This window comes from Haemaphysalis longicornis, unplaced genomic scaffold (assembly GCF_048455015.1).
Source record: "Haemaphysalis longicornis isolate Haplotype H1 unplaced genomic scaffold, Haemaphysalis longicornis Haplotype H1 scaffold_1, whole genome shotgun sequence".
In the NCBI taxonomy this organism is placed as follows: domain Eukaryota; kingdom Metazoa; phylum Arthropoda; class Arachnida; order Ixodida; family Ixodidae; genus Haemaphysalis; species Haemaphysalis longicornis.
Window position 1 is genome coordinate 455,315,420 of NW_027526203.1, and position 21,928 is coordinate 455,337,347.

The 21,928-nt window shown below is 51.1% G+C and overlaps 1 protein-coding gene across 2 annotated transcripts in view; it reads right to left on the minus strand.

Moving 5' to 3' along the window:
* The window catches only part of Trbd (ubiquitin thioesterase trabid), a 61,008-nt gene that overhangs the window by 5,061 nt on the left and 34,019 nt on the right, over positions 1 to 21,928 (minus strand). For both annotated transcript variants that reach the window (XM_077687848.1, XM_077687849.1), the window contains exons 7-10: positions 21,170 to 21,241; positions 19,385 to 19,583; positions 19,020 to 19,264; positions 7,783 to 8,006 (exon numbers count right to left, since the gene is read on the minus strand). In XM_077687848.1, the coding sequence (XP_077543974.1) occupies positions 7,783 to 8,006; positions 19,020 to 19,264; positions 19,385 to 19,583; positions 21,170 to 21,241 (740 nt within the window). The remainder of the gene's footprint in view (positions 1 to 7,782; positions 8,007 to 19,019; positions 19,265 to 19,384; positions 19,584 to 21,169; positions 21,242 to 21,928) is intronic.

Consider the following 21,928-nt stretch of genomic DNA (forward strand, 5'->3'; position numbering starts at 1 on the left):
CTGTCCCTAAACCGACAACCATAAACAGGGTTCCAAAGGTTGCGATTTTACGGGCGCAATCGCTGGAGCACTCTCCAAGGAACATCCTCCCGCAAAAATGGTTTAAAAGCACTAAGCATTAGCCAAGTTATTGTCCATTCAAAAGAGCCAACAACAAGGACCGGAGCTTTCACCCTCTTCTCGCACCTCCAAAGTACTGTGGAAGCTAGAAGTTCACTGACTCGGCACACGACCACATGGGGAAACAGGACAAGGCCCTGGCCCTTGCAGAGCCATTGGCTCCACTCGATGGTACGTCACTTTTTTTTTTTTCTATTTTGCAGCCCACACGCATGCTCTGCCCACTACTGGCTGTGCCAGCGCGGCGGTCCCGCTCACATTGCTGGGCAGCCAGGCTTCTCGCGCTGGCCGTGCTTGCCTTGGCTCGTCAGTTGTAGAATAGGGGAAACAAGCCTTTGAAGGCCGAAATGGGGAGTCCCAAACACAACTTGCCCGCTCACGACAATAATTGAAGATGTTCGGCTGGCTGGTGGACCTGGCTGGCTGGTGGATCTGGCTGGCAGAAATGTCACTTTGTGTAATGGCTGTTTGCACGATCTGCCAGCACGTACAGCATCGTCTGCTATGGAGCTTTTTTAAGTGCTTGTAATTGAATAACTAGGCATTTCACCGGACTACCAGTCATATTCCAAATGCTGTGGCGGTACGTACTGCATGTTCAAAATAAATTTGGCCAAGGCAAAATTTTGCTGTGGTTGGCCTTTAACCCCTTTGAGGGTCATGGCCGTACATGTACGGCATCGCTTGTATCTTTAAAAAGTGCGCCTTTTTCGCCAACTTCTCTTGCTTGGCATGTGCTGCCACACTTCGGAAATACGTCAAATTTTTTTCTTGCGCCGATGGCTCTTCTTTTTATTTTGTTATGATTTACTTCAGCGGCGTGCCGGCTATCGCTTGCACATCTGCTAATGAGGGGTCGCGCTGGGTATCGCCCACCTAGAGTTCCTGTATATTGCGTAGCGCAAGAGTTGCGCGTCTGATTGCCACATGCCGCCGGTTCCAGTTCGCCAGGAAAGCCCGCTTTCAGTGCTGTGCACTAGACCCCGTATTTAGTCAGTTTTGCTCAACTGAGCATCAGCGGTTGCAGAAGCGGCGGCAGCGGCGTAGCTGATAAGCAGCCAACTATCGTGCGGCAGTTTTAATCCGCGGCGCTTCTCGCCACTCCTCCTCAATGCTGCCGCTGGCACGGCGGCCCACCGGCACCTCGTACACGCGAGACGGGTGGCTTTCCCGCATGACCTGGAACTCGATGGCGGATGGACGCACAACTCTGCTCCCCTAGGGGAGCTATATACAGGAGCTCTACGCCCACCGAGTACCCTGGTGCCTCTCGCTTCTTGCGCCTGCCACAGACCAAAGTCGCCTGCGAAACTGATGAGGCTCTTTTCTCCTTTTTTTGTATGCTATGAGCGGTGCACTGTCTATCGCTCCCGCATTCGGCCGCGCACACCGGCGGGCGCGCAGCGGCTGGTTTTGTTATCGTCCTCCGGGCGCTTCCCGCTTTTTGCGTCCGTGAAACTGATGTCTCATCATCATCATCATCATCACCAGCCTGTCTACGCCCACTGCAGGGCAAAGGCCTCTCCCATTATTCTCCAATTACCTCGGTCTTGTGCCAACTGTGACCAATTTATCCCCGCAAACTTCTTGATCTCATCCGCCCATCTAACTTTCTGCCGCCCCCTACAGCGCTTGCCTTCTCTAGGGATCCACTCTGTTACCCGTAATGACCAGCGGTTATCTTGACTTCGCATTACATGCCCTGCCCACGTCCATTTCTTCTTCTTAATTTCTACTACTAATATGTCTTTAACACCAGTATGCTCCCTGACCCACTCCGCTCTCTTCTTGTCCCTTAATGTTACACCTATCATTTTCCGCTCCATTGCCCGCTGAGTCGTTCTCAATTTAAGTTGAACCCTCTTAGTGAGCCTCCAAGTTTCTGCCCCGTAGGTGAGTACCGGTAAGATGCAGCTGTCATACACTTTCTTCTTCAGCGACAATGGTAGGCTGCTATTCATTATCTGAGAATGTCTGCCATATGCGCCCCACCCCATTCTGATCCTTCTAATTATCTCTGCCTCATGGTTGGGATCTGGGGTCACAACTTGGCCTAAGTATATATATTCGCTTACCACTTCCACTGCCTCGCCATCTATCTCAAACTGCTGTGCTGTCCCGAGGTTATTGATTATTACTTTAGTTTTCTGCATATTAATTTTCAGGCCCACGGTTCTACTCTGTTCGCCCAGTGCGGAAAGCATGCTTTGCAATTCGTCCCCCGAGTTACTTAGCAAGGCAACGTCATCAGCAAATCTGAGGTTACTGAGGTATTCTCCATTAACCCTTACTCCCACCTGTTCCCAATCCAACGTTCTGAATACTTCTTGTAAGCATGCTGTGAATAACATTGGAGAGATTGTGTCTCCTTGTCTGACACCCTTCCTTATAGGTATTTTACTGCTCTGCCTATGGAGGATGATGGTAGCTGTAGACCCCTAGTAGATAACCTCTAGTATTCTTACATAATGCTCATCTACCCCCTGGTTCCGTAATGCCTGAATGACTGCTAGGGTTTCGACCGAGTCAAATGCTTTCTCATAATCTATGAAGGCTATATATAGGGGTTCAGTATACTCAGCGCACTTCTCTATCACCTGATTGATCGTGTGAATATGGTCCATTGTTGAATAACCTTTACGGAACCCTGCTTGTTCTTTAGGTTGACTGAAATCTAAGGTTGCAGAGATTCGGTTAGCTATTACCTTGGTAAATACCTTGTAGACGACTGACAGTAAGCTGATCGGCCTGTAATTTTTCAAGTCCTTCATGTCGCCTTTCTTATGGATTAGGATGATGTTCGCGTTCTTCCAAGATTCCGGTACCATTGCGGTCATTAGGCATTGCGTATACAGGTTTGCCAGTTTTTCAAGTACAATTTCTCCGCCATCCTTCAAGAGGTCTGCTGTTATCTGATCCTCCCCAGGTGCTTTGCCCCCTTTCATTTCTTTCAAAGCCTTCCTTACTTCTTCAGTCGTTACTGGTGGGATGTCTATCTTTTCTGAACTACTGTCTCGTTCGGCATTATCCTGTATGTCCCGGCTGCTGTACAGATCCCTATAGAACTCCTCGGCCACTGTGACTATTTTATCCCTATTTGTAATGACATTGCCTTGCTTATCCTTAAGTGCATACATCTGATCCCCACGCCAAGACGCGTCTTTACTGCTTTCAGGCTACCTCCGTTCTTTACAGCGTATTCGATCCTCTCCATATTATGCTTCCGTATGTCAGCTGTCTTGCGCTTATTGATTAACTTCGAGAGCTCTGCTAGTTCTATTCTGTCAGCTGCGGTGGAGATTCTCATGGTTTGCCGTTTCCTGATTAGATCTTTCGTCTCCTTTGAAAGTTTACCAGTATCCTGTCTAGCCATAGTGCCCCCGACTTCTACTGCACACTCCGTGAGAATGCGTGTAAGGTTGTCGCTGGCTTCCTGTGTCGTAAGCTCGGCTTCCTCGTTAAGGGCGGAATATCGGTTCTGCAGCGCGATCCTGAATTCTTCTACTTTACGTCTTACTGTTAGCTCATTTATCGGCTTCTTTCGTACTAGCTTGTTGCGGTCCCTCCTCAACTCTAGCCTAATTCGAGATCTTACCATACGGTGGTCACTACACCTTACCCTTCCGAGCACTTCTACATCCTGCACGACGCCAGGGTTATCGCATAATATGAAGTCTATTTCATTTTTGTGCTCCCCATTCGGGCTCCTCCAGGTCCACTTCCGACTCTCCCGTTTACAGAAGAAGGTATTCATTATGCGTAGGTTATTCCGTTCTGCAAACTCAACTAGTAGGTCCCCCCTGCTATTTCTACAGCCCAGACCATAGTTCCCAACTGCCTTGTCTCCAGCCTGATTCTTGCCTACTTTAGCATTGAAGTCCCCCATAACTACAGTATACTGTGTTTTTACTTTAGCCATTGCCACTTCCACATCTTCATAGAAGCGTTCCACTACTTGGTCGTCGCGGCTGGATGTGGGCGCGTAGCCCTGCACCACCTTGAGCTTGTACCTCTTATTGAGTCTAATTACAAGACCTGCTGCCCTTTCGTTAATGCTATAGTATTCGTCTATGTTGCCAGCTATGCTTTTATTGACTAGAAATCCCACTCCCAGTTCTCTTCTGTCCTCTAGACCACGGTAACATAGGACGTGTTCATTTTTCAGCACCGTAAAGGCTTCGCCTGCCCTCCTAACCTCGCTAAGCCCTATTACATCCCATTTAATGCCCTCTAATTCCTCGAACAACACCTCGAGACTTGCTTCGCTAGATAAGGTTCGCACGTTAAACGTTGCCAGGTTCAGATTCCATTGGCGGCCTGTCCGGATCCAGGGATTCTTAGCACCCTCTGCTGCGTCACAGGTCTGACCGCCGCCATGGTCAGTTGCTTCGCAGCCGCTGGGGACTGAGGGCTGAGGGTTAGTTGGCGTATTCATGGGAGGTTGTGGCCGTTACTGCACCAGGGTGGCCAATCCTGCTCTGGTGAGGGAGTGCATTACCGGCAATGGTCGCCGGGGTCAGGCCGCACTCCAAGCCCCTTTGTGCAATTCCATCAATACGCGGATTTTTTTTTTTTTTTTAATCCGGTGGGAATTGTCCGGTACCGGGATTCGAGCCACGGTCCTTCTGCACGCGAGGCGGGTGTTCTACCTCTACGCCATCGCTGCATTCACTGATGTCTATCTGATTTTGATTCACTGATGTCTATCTGATTTTGATTCACTCAAAAGGTGCTGGCTTGTTACTCTCATTTTTATTTAGAATTTTGCTTGTGTACCGCCGTAATAAACCGCATGTATGTAACACAAATGATTTTTTTGTCACTTTACGGTCACCCAAAAAAAATTCTTGATTATTTTTTCTCGACATAGATTCATCCGTAGAATTTAAAGGGGCACTGACACAAAAATTTTGCATCTTGTTTTTTTTGTTGCGATAAGTAGCTAGTGACCTACTTATAACCTGTAGAAACCTCATTTGCTTCAGCGTGCGACGGTTGTTTAATTAGAGGCATTTTCAATGCGGCCAGTCGCAGTTTCGGTTTCAGCGAGTGCCGTGAAACGATGGATTTTGTGGATTTTGTGTGAACAAAGCTGACCACGTGACCGTCGGAGGGATATCACAGTTACAGAGCAGAGCCGCCGTAGCACTGTCGAATCCGCATCGACGGCAGTTTCTGCGAATGCCCCCCCGTACTGATCTCGTGAGGCGCCTAATTAAAAAGCGACCGTGGATGTGACGCAGGCGCTGCGAGTGCAAATGCTACCGCGGCTAACGAACGACGCGCGACGCTCGAGACGGTGGGTGGCAAGACGCGCGCTGGGAGCAGCCGGCCGGTCTGCCTACAGGTCCGCCTACAGATGTGTTCGGCTTAGCACTGCGGCGGATATTCGAGTGCCGCTCTCGTAAGCGGTGCAGATGACAATTTTTAATGCAACCCGCCATGGCATCATTAACTCCTTTCTCATGTAAGCCACCATGGTCGGGACTTGGGGACAATTTCGTGCAGCGGTAACAAGCTATCACTCGAGCTACCTGCGCCGGCGTGGGCCACTTCGCGGCCGTGGCCGCCGCCTGCACAGCGACCGTGCGGCTTGCTCAGTGGGCTTTTCGTGCCTCCGGCGCGTTTCCGCATCCAATGGTAATAAACAGTAATAGAAACAGAGTGCCTGGAATCGCTGTAGAACTTTGGTCGCGGCCAGCTGCCCGATGAGCTGACGAAATCACGGCGCCTCCGCCGCCAACGATCGGGTCGTTCGTTCTCGAGAGCAGAAGCTCCGCCCTCCGGCCCTCCGATTGGAGCGGCGAGCCGGCAGTGCGGAAGCGGCAAACACAAACTCGTGACGTGTTTGGATGTTGTTTATTTACACTTGCGCGTGGTCCTCTGCTGGCCGCTCGGTTGCGTTTCGCACACTTCAAAATTGATTTTAAATATGTTCTAGGCTGTATTCACCGCTGATATTTTGCAGATGATGTATATGTGTTCCCACCAATCTATCTCCGAAGTTATCTCGCCTTCAAAATTTTGTGTCAGTGCCCCTTTAAATCAGCAATAAAAAAAATCGACCCTGGGGGGATGCATTTGGCGAAAAAATTCGACCCTCAAAGGGTTTTTATAGCTGAAAAATTGTAAAAGAAAAGGCTGATTTTTGGGAATTGTCTTTTGTAGAAAATACAGAAGTTTTTCTTTCAGCCTACCAAATTTATTGCCCCAGAATTAACTTATGGCACCGACTAGAGCAAAACCATTTAAAATTTGTTGAAGAAATCACATTTCTGAGGCAATTCATAGCTTTCATTTGACACGCGCTATCATGGCCATTCATCTCACTATCATGGCCATTCATCTCACAAAGATGGCACATTTTCTTCTTCAATATGCCACTAAAACTGCTTCGTTTCATTCAATTGTTACGCAAGAAACAGGAGTTTAACCCTTTGAGGGTCGATTTTTTTTATTGCTGATTTAAATTCTCCGGATGAATCTATTTCGAGAAAAAATTAGTAATTTTTTTAGGGTGTCCATAAAGTGACAAAAAAATTGTTTATGTTGTTACATATATGTGGTTTATTCATGAGTAACACAAGAAAAATTCTAAATAAAAACGAGAGTAACAAGCCGGCACCTTTTGAGTGAATCAAAATCAGATAGACATCAGTTTCGTGGGCTCAAAAAGCGGGAAGCGCCCGGAGGACGATACCGAAACCAGCCGCTGGGCGCGCGTGGGCACCGCGTGGCCAGATGCGGGAGCGATAGACAGCGCACCGCTCATAAAATACAAAAAAGGGAGAAAAGAGCCTCATCAGTTTCGCAGGCGACCTTGGTGTGTGGCAGGTGCAAGAAGCGAGAGGCGCCCGGGCGCCAGGTGGGCAATACCCAGCGTGCCCCCTCGTTAGTGGAGCGCAAACTATAGCCGGCACGCCGCCGAAGTAAATCGTAAAAAAATAAAAAGAAGAGCCATCAGCGCAAGAAAAAAATTTGACGTATTTCCGAAGTGTGGCAGCACATGCCCAGCAAGAGAAGTTGGCGAAAAGGCGCGCTTTTTAAAGATACAAGCAATGCCATTTTGAAAGTGTTTGCCGATGCCGTACATGTACGGCCGTGACCCTCAAAGGGTTAAAAAAATCAAAGCATGCGATGAAACTGGCTGAAGTGACAACAAGGTGCAATCTGATTAGCGGTGCGGCACCAGCCGTCCCCTCGGCACCACCCTATCAAAGCTGACATGGGCAAAGACAACTTGCGGCAATGTCACCTGCACTATGTTGCCCGTCATATCAGCCACTTTCCTGTTGCTCTCTCCGGCCCGTTCCCACACTCCAGCCTTTACGTGTGCTCCCATCTCGGGAAGCCACCTGCTTAGCAGCGCTGCTTTGTGCAAACTATAAGCAACAATTTACAGGGTGGTTTGTCCAGCCATTGTGAGGTGGCGCTCCTACGCGTCCCTGTTTCCTCGGCGTCTGCCCGTCAAGCTACGGGTCAGGCTCGACGGGCGACGCAAGACCGGACGGGACGCCCACGCCCATGTGCCACACCACTGATGAGCAGTTGAATTGGGCTGTTTTCACTGGAAAGTGGGTGATGCAACAGGCTATTATAACACAGGTGGCGTTGCTTACAGCAGCAGGAAGCATCCCAGGGTATCAAGCACGCAGCACTGACCTCTCCCTGGGTGAGGAAGTGCAGGGGCAGCAGCTGCCTGTCGGCCGTCATGAGTGGCAGGAAGGTGACATGCAGGTCGCTTCGGGGGTTGGCGCCCGCGCCCGTGATGACCTCCGGCTCGGGCTCCATGGGCACCAGGGCTGAGAAGTGGCCGCGCGTGTAGCCCAGGGCAATGGGCGACTTCCAACAGAAGCTGGGCTCCCACAGCAGCGGGATGTAGATGCCTGAGGGAGATGAGAACGCCCGCCCCCACGTCACTGCCAGAGGGGAAGCAGTTTCTACACAATTTGGATGAATCAAGTGCACAACAACTGTTCACATCAACCCAAAAATTTTGAATTACAGCGGACACCGAGTCATAGGGCTTTCTCAGGACCATGCAAAAACACCATGTGATCAGGGTGTAGGTAAGCACCACCCTAGTGCACGGTGTTGCGCAACAGGCAGGCTAGGAATGTATTTTAACAATTACATTAACTGCTTAACTAGCGCCCTTGCATAATTTGTTAACTCTTAATGAATCCTTGGAATCTTCTTAGAGTGGAAGTTCCCTATCAGGAAGGGCAACATACAAGGGGACACCACCACCCGCTGCGGTGGCTCAGTGGCTAAGGCATTGCGCTGCTGAGCACGAGGTCGCGGGTTCGATTCCCGGCCGCAGCGGCCGCTTTTCTGATGGAGGCGAAAAGCAAAAACGCCCGTGTGTACAAGATTTCGGCGCACGTTAAAGATCCACAGGAGGCGAAAAGCAAAAACGCCCGTGTGTACAAGATTTCGGCGCACGTTAAAGATCCACAGGTGGTCAAAATTAATCCAGAGCCCTCCACTACAGCGCGCCTCATCGCCTGCGTTGCGTCGGCGCGTTAAACCCCACAATCAATCAATCAATCAATCAAGGGGGCACCACCTCCCTAAAATTATTTACAGCATGTCTAGAGGGGTATTTAGGAAGCCTGATTGGGAGAAGTCAGGGATAAGGGTAAATAAAGAGCATCTAAGCCAGCTGAGGTTTGTGAATGACCTGCAAAGTACACTTCAGGAACTGTAGTCAAGAAGCTTTTTAACAAGGTTAAAGATACATATGAGTAAGCCAAAAAAGTACTGTTAAAGGGACACTGAATTCAAAATAAAAGTTGCTCTAGATTGATAGATTAGCTCACCGAGAACACGAATACAGTCGAGCTTTTTTATGACATTTTTTATAACAATATATCGGATATAACACACAACTGGCACTGTCCACTTCTGTATGCGTTCTGTGATAAAATAAACCGCTTATTACAATGCTCCAGTGTCGCACTGTCGGATATAACGATTGAATCCTGTTAAGCGAGCAGCTTCAAATAAGCCTCAATCCCACCAAAAATGACGGCTGCCACCGACTGTCTGTGCTGGTGGTAAGTGTCATGAGCCGCCCCGCGTCTTGCATCCTTTCCACCCCTCAGAAAATGAGTCAACTGCACCACATACATGGAAGTGAGAGGACGAAAGTCAGCAGATTTCCATCTGAACCACACTCCCGGCACTGCTGGTTTGGCCTCGTCCCCACGCCAGCTCGCAGTGATAGCACTCATAGCTCGTGCATTCATGTGCTGTGTGCACACCGCTTTGAGTTTGACTGGTTCCGTTCTTCCGTGGAAGGGACGTAGGGCCAATGTTTTGGAAACGCCCGAGTGCCTCACTGAAGAGGCGATCGTTGCTCAGATACGCGCATGTCTTCGCAGGAGGCCCACTGCATGACACAGGCCCTCAGGGCTTTGTTTTCGCCAAGGACCTTTCGCTGAGCTAGGTGTGGCACCTTAGGTACTCTTAAAAAAGATGTGCGCCACCTTCGTGTGAACAAACAAAGCTGACTGGCTATAGATTCTTCTCTACGAATATGTAGTAGTATGACCTTGCTTGTATACGAATAAAATGCTTTGATCTCTGTTTTGTATTTTTTTTTTGCAACTCACTTATAAGAATTATTGATTATAATGATGGAATTTCCTTGGAACTTGGATACAGTGTAGACTGTTTATAACGTATGCCGCTGGAGCCGCGAAAGTCCGCACTATAAGCGGCATCGCACTATAAACAAAACATGCGCAAATCCAACCACATCGCAACGTGCCTTTCAATCATTCAACAACAGAAGCACTGTATTTATTTCGTCTTTTTTTATTTCACATCAGACGCTACTGCACACGACTTTACAAACTGTGAGCGTGGATTTTATACTTGGTGTTTATGTTTTGCGTTTTTTAGTGCCTAAATACTGGTCACGGGTCCCATGAAGGAACATTTTGCTCAGTGGTTTGGAGCTGCAAAGGATGTGGGAGTTCAGGAAGCACAAGAAGGCACAACTGATTTGACCAAAACTGACCAAACTGCTTGGTACGCAGCAGCGTTGTATTTGGTTGCTTCTATACCGCTATACATCACCGCTTTCTCACTTCCGATTTATCATGACGAAAACAGTGGCTGCAGTCGCTGTTTGCGTCACGTTTGATCAGCATTTGATTAGTGATTTCTAAGCAATTAAGGCATCTGTCGGCACCAAATCAACGCTAAAATGGCTAATGAAAGGTCAGACTTTTGTTTGAACCGAACTTGCTAGTTGCCTTCAGCATTCCTTTAAACACACATGCAGAAAGCACACCCCTCAGCCTTGGAAATGAAATGCTAGAGGAGGGAGTCGAATATAACTATCTTGTGCAAGTTGTGACTGCATGCCAATCCTAGCCACGAGGATGAAATCTGGCGCAACACTGTTATGGGCTGGTGTGCATTCGACCAACACTTTCAAATAATGAACAATAAGCTAGCTCGGGTCACTGAAAAGAATGGTACACAAGCAATGCGTACTGCCAGTGATAGGTTAATGACAGAAACTTGGCACCTCACTAAAACCTAGAAAGAAGGCTTCGGTCAGCCTAATGAGCCATCAAACGAAGGTTGATGGGAGCCCGAACGCTTAGCGACAGGTTACGAGCTTTGTATATAAGGGGACGGGCTCAGGTGGAAGACATCATAGCTCAAATTAAGAGGAAGAAGTGGGCTTGGGCTGGGCATGTACTAATGCGGAGAACTGGGTGACACAGATGGGACCAGAAATGAGGAAAGACCATCAACTCCATAGAGGGATGAAATAAGAAAATTTGGGGGCAAAGAATTGTAGGAGCAGTTGGAAGTCCTGCAGTGGGCATAAGTAGGCTGACGATGATCAACTAAGATCCCAAATTTTCAAGAGACAGAAAGCTACCTGCAGATTTTGTGCCCCCCCCTCCCATGGCATTTTGCTCTAGCCTGCCAGCCGTGAGGATGTGAGCAGTGAGCGCTACATACAGGAGAAGGGAATGCCACATCTGTTAGTGGTGAAGACGGAAGCAGTTTGATTTCTTTCTTCCGCACCTTTGATTATTTTGGCCTCATCGCCAAGCGTCACTGGCGTTTGTTTGTGACACTGTGCTCTGCGTGGAAAAATTAAAACGAACTTCGTGCATCGTTATCAGTCTCAAATAACAATAACAAGAGAAAAGTGTGGGCAGGTACTGGCCTGAAAGTCCGTGGTAAACGCTGCTAATGAAGGTTAAGGTGGGAAATAAAAAACACTGATAAGAGACCAGTGATGATGATGAGAAAACTTTATTTTGCCCAACTGGGGGAGGGAAGGGGACGAGAGGGAGTGTTCCACAGTCCTTCCCCGTCAGATGGCAGCCAGGAGCTCATGAGCCCTAGCGGCATCTTCGGCCACTAGGTCAAGGCTACGTTGAGTCTCTTGGTCGGAGCTGAGTAACATGGCCTCCCATTGCTTTAGAGTCCTTATCACTATTGTCTGTGATGTGTGTTATGGTTTCTGGGGGCACACCCATACGATGTGCTGCAGGTTAGCTCGTTCTGAGCATTGCTCTTTGTAAAGATTTGGGTATAGGCTGCGGGGTTAGGAAATTAAGGTGTTGGACTGCAAGAGTCGCCAGGCCACAGACTGCCACCGACTGAGGGAGGGATGCGCCGCAGTGTATTTCGGGCGGCCTAAGCGATAGTGAGCGGGGTGATGTCTATATGTCACAAGCCCTCCACCCCTGTATGTAGCAGCGATTGCTCATCAAGATCAAGGCGGTCCCACTAGCTGAAACTTCGGGCCACTTCGTGAGCATGCTCATTACCTGGCAAGGACAAATGTGCTGGCGTCCATATAAGGAGGACCTCGCGGAGTTTTGACCCAGTAAAGGGTTGAAGAAGGCACTGCGCTTGGGGTGAAAGTTTTTAATGGCTGTTCTCGAGTCAGTCACAATTATTTTTGCGGGTGTGGAGGATATGTTAAGTGCAATGGCTGTTTCTCCTCCCGTCTCTGGGTGAGGGGGAGGAAAAGAAACAAACAGGAAAGGGGGTCAGCGGCAGATGAAGTAATGAAGACAAGGTCACCGTCTTCATTGGAACATGGAATGAAAGAGTGAGGAAAGCAGCATGAAAAGTGCAAAGAAAAATAAAAGGCGGGACACAGCGGCAAAGGAGCCATGGAAGCTGGGAAAAGCACCGGTTTCCTTCTCAATTCCCAGTTTTGCGTGAGCCACTCTATGAAGGAGAGCATGGTACTAAGGGTACCTAGTACATTGCTTCTTTTTGGTGTTTGCCGCGACCGCACTAATCTGTTGTAAGAAGCCAATTGTTGCATAATGGGAGGCGCACAATCGTGGTTCTACTGTACTAAGCTGTAGAGTGTCGAACAAAACATGGACTACTGCAGTTTACATAAAAATGTCATTTGTGTAGCGATTTTTAAAGAGACACACTAAATTCAACAGACTGGCTGATAGAGCACATGCACACCTTTCAAGGCCTTCGTGTGGCTCAGCGTACTCTCACACTGGACATAGCTGTGCCATGCTCACAGAGCGACTACAGAACTCACAGATGCAAAGATGATCTAACGCTGATGTATTTCAGGGCAACCATACTAGGCCCGATATATTTAGTTTGCCTCTAGAATGCAAATACAGTCAATTACTGAGGGACCACAAAAACAGGAAAGAAAAAAAAAATCTGGCAATAAAGAAAAAATGAATGCATGCCACAAACGCAACCCGAGATTGGTGTTCATCTGGCAATCATGAAACACATGCCCTAAAACTGATAATTAAAAAATGAAGGAAGCTCACACTAACGCGTAAGACTTGAAAGTTGTGAAGCTGTATACAACCTTCCCGACCATCACGACGGTTTAGGTCCACGGTTGCAGCCGATTTGCTTCCTCGCTGCTGCCGCAACTACCTTTACTCCATCATTGTTGCTTAAAGCGTGAGCTTCCTTCTGTTTTCTTTGAAATGATAATCATTGGATATCTCCATAGAGGGGTGTGCGCGATGACCTCTCGATGGCGATGGCGATTGTGGGTGGCTGAACCTTTTGCAGCGGGTCGCCGCGTCTAACACAGCAAAGAAAAAAAAAAAAATGCAGCTTCCACATTATGTCTGGCGCAGAGCACCGTGAGACCACCAGTGTTCTAGGCGCCTCTTTGTCACTTCAACCACCTTCCCACGCTCCGTCTCGGTTGCCTCTTCGGCGAAGCCAAGCGCGACATGTACGGCTGCGGGCGGCGGGGAGGATGTCTGGGCAGTTGACAACCACGTGCGCAATAGTCCCTTCAGCGCCTCCACAGAGGGCACAAGTCGTCGACAGGCCTGCAGTGAAGCGCGCCCGCCCCACCCAAGTGCGCAACACCCCGCCCCTCACCTCCGCAAGCAGGCTGCTGCCCCTGGAGTTGTCAAACTGTGTCTCCCGGCGAATGTCCCCCTTGTAGGAGCAGTACACCTCCAGAGACGGCTTCGCTGTCACCAGACCCCGCCACTCTGCCTTCTCGGATCGCTGCACCTGGGCCCGGACCACCTCCCTCAACGGGTTCACTGTGACAAGTGTCGCCGCTGGCAGTCCGCAGCGGTCCCGAAGTGCTGTGGTCCTCTTTGTCCACCTCGTTGGCTGGCTGGCATAGACGGTGTGCAGGAGTGTCTGACGAGCCACGTTTGTGACAGGCAAGCGAAGCAACCCGTTCTCGTAGCTCGTCTTCGCCACCGCTTCTATCGCTGCGAAAGTGGACCACCCCATGTCCCCCTGCACCGCCTCCGTCGTACACTGCCCATGGGTGCCCAGTAGTGCCAGTCGCCCCACCCATCGCTGGCACTGTTCCAGAAACTCACGGGTGCCGGAGGGCAGACAGAGCACGGCGTTCCCGTATGGGATGCCCGGCACGACGACCAACTTCCATAGTGCTCTGGCCACCTCATACTTGTTGAAAGACCACAGGGACTGGCGGACCAGCATTCCCTTACTGCGGGATGCCCTCGCCTTGAGCTCAGTCTCATACTCGGCGAGGTAGCAGCTGGTCCCAGTGGTCAGCTTCACGCCCAGGTATTTCGCCGTTGGGACCAAATGGATTGTGGCTCCCTGCAGGCGCCAGGTGGGGGTTGTCTGCTGTGCCCCCCCGCCCCACGCCATCACGACACACTTGGCTGGGTTAAAAACAAGGTGGCGCTCAGTCATGCCCATGGCACAGGTGTCCAGCAGTTGTTGCAGTTCCTGCGGGGAACCAGCAAGGACTGCAAAATAATCCGCGTACACCAGCGCCGGAATGTTTACCACCACTGTCTGGCCACCCTCCTTATGTTCCAGCCTGAAGCCCTGGCCGGAACCCTCGAGGCGCCCTATCACTCCCCCAACATACAGCACGAAGAGGAGGGGCGACAGAGGGCAGCCCTGTCTCAGTCCCTGCGTAACCTCGACCGGCGATGCTGTGTGACCCTCCCAGACCACCTGCGCTGTTATATTTGCGTGGATGGCTCACAGCAGGTCCACGTCCCTCTCCTCCAGGACGTACCTATCCAGGATGTTCCACATGAGCTCCCGGTCCACACTGTCATATCCTTTGCTGATGTCGAGGAGAGCGACATACAGGGGAAGGTGGGTGCGCCTCGCGATCTCCACGCACTGGGTGAGTACATATAGGCAGCCGTCAATGCGCCTGCCCACTCGGAAACCCATCTGCAGCTCTCCCAGCAGGCCCTTCCTCTCTGCCCACCCCTGCAGTCGCTCCCGCACCCCCTGCATCGCCATCCTGTATAGCACGAGGGTCACTATAATGGGCCTGTAATTCATTGGGTCCATCTTGTCCCCAGCCCCTTTGTACAGTGGCCTCAACAGACTCCTGGACCATTCTTCAGGAACGGCAGCAGCCTTCTCTAGAGTCTCAGTCAGGAAGATGCCCACTTGTCTGCACATTTGGGGGCCCAACACCTTCACCAAGCTCATTTCAATGCCGTCACAGCCAGGTGCCGTTCCCGAGCCCACCTTCTTGACTGCCCGGCCGTTCCAGCTCCCTCTCTGTGGGAGGAAAACGGAGTTCTGCTTTACACAGGGGTGACTCCTCGCTGCCTGTCTGCCTGTGCCCCTGACGTCTTGAGTGACTGTTGTGCCCCTGGAATGTCAGCACGACACGGTTGTGGTCACTGCCCAGATTCCCCTTCCTGTCCTCGGGAATGATCATTGAGTCCAGCACTGCATAAAGGCCCTCAGACATAAACAGTAGTCAATGCATGACTGTAGGTCACGTACAGCCCATGTCACCCCGCCGGTGCATTTGCCCGTGAGGTTGCCTATCACTAGGCCCTCGTCTTCCGCCAACCCCAACAGCAAGTTGCCACTGGCATCAGGGCGGTCACCAAGATCCTCTATGTGTGCACTGAAGTCACCCACTATGAGGATCTCGTGCCCCTCTCGCAGGCTCTGGATGTCCTTCCGTAGACAGGCACTCATTTCCACGTTGTGTTCTCTCGAGCTGCCTGTCCACCAGTAGACCACTGCTAGGGCAACGGGTTTACCAGCAATGGTCCCCCTCAACCACATGTGTTCCCGGCAAGTGGTGAGTGTTCTAGTCCATCGCTGGGGTTCTGTTCATAGGCATCCTAGGCCACCCCCACGGCGTTCCGAGCAGGCCCTGTTACACCCCTCCCACCCCAAGCCTGGCTCACTCGGAGGGGCTTCCTCTTCCCGTAAGTGGGTCTCTATCACTGCAAATACAGCAATGTGTTCGTCTCACATTTTCTTGTTTCTTGGTGAGCTCCCCTCACTTCTGTTCACTCCTGGCTCCATGCAGGTTAAGAACAGCCACCATAATCTCCTGTGCCTGCTTTCGACGGGGCCTCCTGTGTCTGCGGTGACGCTATTTCCAAGCCCACCTGCGGCTAGCCTCCCCCCCCCCGGGAGCACTGCCCCCACCCCCCGTTGAAGGGCCATGGCGCCCTAGATCTGTGTGCCCAGTTTTCTGAGGATTTGGCCAAGCTGGCGAACCAGTTGGACCTCGTTGGGCTCTCTGCTGCAGTGTCCCGACCTGCTGCTCCTCCTGCCACCAACGGTAGCCTTCGCTGGTCTGAGACTATTGGCGAAAGCAGGTGGAGGTTGCCCTAAAAAAGAGCTGAACCTCCTGCTCAGCCTCACACCAAACACATCCGCTGTCATCTTTGAGTAGCGGACACCCTCCAGGCTTGCTACCCCAGCCGGGCAAGATGGTTGGTCGGTTGGTTGAACTTCATTTGAGCCCTTAGAGGGGTCAACATCCTCCCGACACATGTTCCGGGCAGTGTCATTCCAGTGCTGGCACTTGCTGAGGACACTGTCACAGCTGCATGTCACCTCCGGATCCACACAGATAAGGAAGTGGCTGCGCAGGTACTGCACGGTCCATGTTCCCAGGCACGCCTTCAGGTGCTGCAGTTCCTCGGCCAGGTCGGCTCCCCGAAGCAACTCCGTGAGGCCAGCGTGGATCACTACCAGTCTTTGTCTTACTCTGCAGCCAGCTTTCCCTGCACCACATCAGCCACCTCTCTGATTGTTGCCTTAGCGTGCGCCCAAAAGGTGACTCCGCGGTCCACCACCTCTTGGCCGAGTATGGCCGACTTTAGCCTGTAGGCATTGGCGTCTCCAAACACCCAGACCTCCCGTCCTGCGACAACGCTTGGCTGGCTGTTATCACTGCTGTTTTCAGGCACTTGTTCATGCACCTGCTGGCTTGAGCTCGACTGCCTCAGGGTCTGTGCCCCTGTCTGGCTAGTCACCCTGCTGCCCGCCACACCGCTGTCCCGACCTTTCTTCCTCCCTCGCCTGCCCTTAGCGCCTGTGATTCCCACCTCATCACTGACCGGCGGTCGACCGCAATCCGTCTCCAGCTGCTGAAGCGCAAGAGCACCATTTTCGTGCTGTGGCTCTAATTCAGCATGCAATTCTGCTTGGGTGCTAGCCTCCACCTAAGTCAGGGACACCCATCCCCTTTGCGAGCGTTGGGGAACAGACCATCTGGGTCCGTTGTGGCCACTGCATCATCTCTACCCTCTGCAACTCCGGACAAGCCCGCCGCCTGCACCTCCGCGTCCCTTGTTCCCCAACGTTGCTCTTGCATCTGCCGCACCTGCACTTCCATGGCCTCCCTCCGCTGAGCTTCACTTCGCAGCTGTTGTCACGCTTCCTCTAACTTGCCTTCAAGTTCGCTTTGGGTTGCTGCAAGCTTAGCTTCTAGCTGTTGTGGGGACCCTTGTTTCCCTACGCCTCACCTGCACATGTTTTCGCGAGCTGGGAGCCGCCATTCTGGGCAGCCGGCGCGTCACGTCGGTGGTGACCTCTTCGTGACCCCGTGCGCGCGCCGAACCGGCTCGCCGCGAACGTGTGCGCGAGGGCGCGAGAGAAGGAGGACCAGTTTGCCACCTTCCTTCGTGCCACCCTCTCCCCAACCTGGGGAAGATCTCCTCTCCCCTCCGAGCTGACCTGCGGGACGAACGAGCGCTCTGCGAGTCGACTGGGCGATTTGGTCGGAGTCGGTTGGCTCGGCAGTGCCTACGCCGAATGCCCCGATGACGGTGAACCCAGTTGGCTCCACGGACTCTGCCGAGAGATTCTGCCCTGATCGGTTGCCACGGGATGCCTCTCCTGCTCCCGCGGCCGTGATGACGGATATCGAGGTCTGAGCCTAGCGGCTTGAGCGAGCGACAGGAGCCACTGTCTCCCCGCGAGCGATAGTCGTGTTGTCTGGTGTATGCCCTGTATCTGCCAGGCAATAAAGCCTCATTTTGGATTGCCGGAGCCTGTCTACCGCATGTGAGTACTCGAACCAGTGCGTGAGTCTTCGGATTCCGCAGGGCTAGTGTACGGCGCATAGCGTTCTCTAGCGAAGCTAGCCGGGGTCCTCTGCTATCTCGTACGTTAGCCCACACTGTTGAAAGCACAACGACCATCTCCCATCCGCCGCCTCTGCATCTGCCGCAGTCTTCTCTGCCAGCGCCCGCAGCCTCACGCATAGGGCGCAGTCATAGTTTTACGCCTCTCTGGCCTCTTTCAAGGTGTCGAAACAAGTCGTTTTCAGGTCGACCCAGGATCCGCAACCCGTGCAGGCCAACCAATCCTCGTCACCGTCAGCGACATCCAGTGCTGCATCCTTCTGTCCGCGGCGCTTGCTCTTCTCAGGGGTCCCGTTTTCCTAGTAGCGATACACTGCAAGTGTTACCACTTCAATCACTGTCGGCATTGGCAAAGATTCAGAAAATGGGCGTGAGCCTTCAGCAGCTTGAGTTAACAGAAGAGCGAATGGGGCCATGGGTTGCCACGATAACAAACTCTGGAGGTTTTTTTTTTTGTTGTTGTTAATCTTGGCCAATCTCCCAAGTGGGTATGCTTGGCTTGCAAACATGCGCCGATGACGCTGGGCCGCCGCCGCGAGGCACGCACACACAAGCGCTTCGCATTTTCTTGGTTTTTTAAACTGCCGGGCGGTCGCTGCAATCTTGGCCAATCTCCCTAAGCGGGTATGCTTGGCTTGACAAACGTGCGCAGGGGACGCTGGGCAGTCGTTGCAAGGCACGCACACACAAGCGCTAGGCATTTTCCTGGTTTAGTTAGTAACTGCCGGGCGGTCGCTGCAAGGCCCACGCTCACATGCGCGCGCTTGGCAATTTCTTGGCATTTTTAACTGCGGACACGAAAAATTATGATTTGCTAAAGAGCCGGGCTCTTAAAAAAAGTGAATAAAAATAAGGTACCTAATTATGCTAATCACTGTGATTAACACTGTTTCCTGGTGGCCTCCAAGATGCTCAAACAGCCAGGTGAATCTAGTTTTGTCCCTTTTTCTGTAAATGTTGTCTGGTGCAGTTTAGAACAAACACAACGCAAGTTCTGAATTTGGCCATGCTGGCACCACTTCTACGAGCAACACTTGCCTTCGAAGCGTGCATAGCCGAGGGCCTCCCCACGGAAGCTCTTGACATACTTGACCCCATAGACGACAATGGGTCGGCGCAGCACGTGGGCGAGCGTGAACACGTGCATCTGCTCCAGGGCCGATCCGGGCTGGGCGGCCAGGGAGACCAGGCTGGCCCAGTCCTCCTGCCACTGCGCCTCGTCCAGCGTAAAGTGCAGCAGCCGCGCCTGCAGGGACTCCGCCTCCCGCCACCGGGGGTATAGCCTGCACAGAGGACACGGACGGGCTCAGCAGGCCTGAATGAGATACCACACGCAGCTTTCAACCCTGTTCTGCATGCTAACAGCAACTCATTTCGCAAACACGAGCACTGACGCCACTCACACATTAGCAGCCTCGCACAAGCTGTCCCCGAGAACCTGTCGTAGTGAGTTGTCCCGATCGAACACACCCCAGGTGGCCTGTAGAGCAGAGTCCAGAAGACAATTGCCAGCACTGCGATTCCAGAGAGCATACAGCCTCGAGCCCAGGGTCTCCGTCAGCTCGAGGCTCCAATTAATGATGGCCGAATCCTCCTCGAGCTCTGCACCAGGAGTGAAGGCACCACCGAGTCACTACTCTGCTGCTTAACTGCAAGGCCATGCAACTTCTCTGGTTTTCCAGCTCACTGCGAGAACCTCGTGCGGCCATCGCCACAGAAATGGCCAGGCGTGCACAGTGCTAGTGTTCTGCACTGCCATATGGCGGATGGCAGCGTCTGCCTCGATTAGGCTCTGCTGGGCCCATGCTCGGTCAGCTGTAGACTGCCCAGGGGCCTTTCACGTCGCATCCCGCAAGACCTACCTGACAAGCCCCTCTCGTGCCGTGCACACACTGTTAACCTTCCCTGCGTTTACTGCATGGCACATTTCACTTCAGTGAAATCACTTGGACAGTGCAAAAATTTCCTTTTGCCCACAAAATGCCCAGTCTACCTTATCACACGAAAGACTGACACCAAAACTAGCTAAGACCATTACTCAATGCAAGCACAACAAATCTGGTTCCAACTGGTACTGTAAAACCCTCTTAATTTCACGGCCGCTAAATTTTGGAATTGAGACCAATAATGGGGCATGGAGCCATAACTAGACACGACGTTCAGGCGGTGAGACTGCATTCAGAGAGAGCCCCGCAGCACCCTTCACCAGATGCAGTGACTGCTTGTGCATCTTAATTATTGCCCTTTCCCCACAGCAGCTTCACAGACAGGCAGCGCGACAGGAAGGGACAACTAAGGGCCAGGCATGCACAAAGGCCAGGGGTTTATGCTTGTTCTGGGCAATTACCTTTTCCATCCTTGTTTCTTCTTTTTCTTTTTTTTTTAACTTCCCGTACCTGACTGCCAGGCAGAATGACGGCCAAACAGCTGGTGGAAGAGCAGATCACTATTGAAAAAAGGCCCACGTTTTGTCGTATCATGACAAAGGTGAAAAAGTATCAACAAAGATGTGGGATAACATATGGTCGATTAGAAACCAAGCACAAGGTGTGAGAGAAGGTCTGGCCCACACTTTTGGCTACTTAGGACTGTCTTTCATGGGAAGGTCTCAAATCTCTATCCACCAAACACTTGGGACCTCTCACTGTGCCAAGGCCCTTCAGGCGAAAGCTTCAAAGCATTCCTCAATTCGAACTTGGGGAGAGTGCTGTGAGGCACGGCCATGGAACTACCATGGCACAAGAGCTTTTCTTCTGGACTGCAAACAGCCACATAGATATTATAAGGTAACACCTATGCGGCCTCTTCTACTTGCAATAAAATATACTTTCTACTTGGATAGAATCTGAGCAACAAAGAATGTAAGTATTGTTAACTGCAGTGCACTCTCACTTTTTGCATGCTCCTAAAGCTCCTGAACTTTTGGAAGTGCACAATTTGCAAAAATAATGGGTTGCAAACTTTGCCATATTGCTTTCTCTTTCATTTTGTTTTTAACAAAACTTTAATGTCTGTTACCTGAAGTTTAAAAAAGAAAAAAAAGCTCCTATTTAGCTAGTTTGGCAAACATCTGGTAAGTTTCCACTGAAACGATGCTCATTTAATTTCAGCTTTGGCAAGCTGCAAAACAGAAACGAGCAACTGAAATTTAACTTACAAACAGGGCTAACTTTTTGATACCAACTCACCTTTTTGTACATCCTGATCCAGCAGCTCATCGAACAAAACCTTCTGCACAGATGGGTGAAATTCCTTGATTTCTACAAATGAACAGGAAAGGGAAAGAAAATAGCAAAAATGTCAATTGTAGAAGAGAAATTGCATGCATTTTGACAAAATACATTGAAACAAGTATTGGCACCAACTTTCGGTGTCTGTTAATTTCTGTGTGCACACGTTAGCCCAGCAACTATGAAGACTACTTCATCAGTTGCTCACAATGAATAATGGAACCATTAATTCACATCAGTTTTACTTTCAGCCACTGAATATGCAGGAACAGACGAGAGGGCAGATCCACCTGTGTGATGTTTCTCTATGGAAGCAAATTGTCAGATGGACTTTATAAACACCTAAGCAAACTCACGCACATGCACACAAACCCATGGAACAGATTCGCCACCAATGAGGCAGCAATGGTCAATCACCAACCTAGGGTCAGATCAAGTCTAAGGACAACAAACAAAGAGGATGTCCATTTCATGACGCAATTTCTTTCCCTTCCTTGCATTCTGGCTCCCAACAGCATGCACATTGTGAAAGCTCAAATGGCACACCTCTTCTGACTTGTCACCTGGCAAATGTAGACGTCACACCCAAACGGCGACATGACTGACATCCTGCCTGTGCCGATTTCACACGGCCACACTAATGAAACGGAATGCATTTAGGCACTGCCTAGTAGCCGTCCTTGCTGGAAGGCAACTCACTGTAGTGTAATGAAAGAA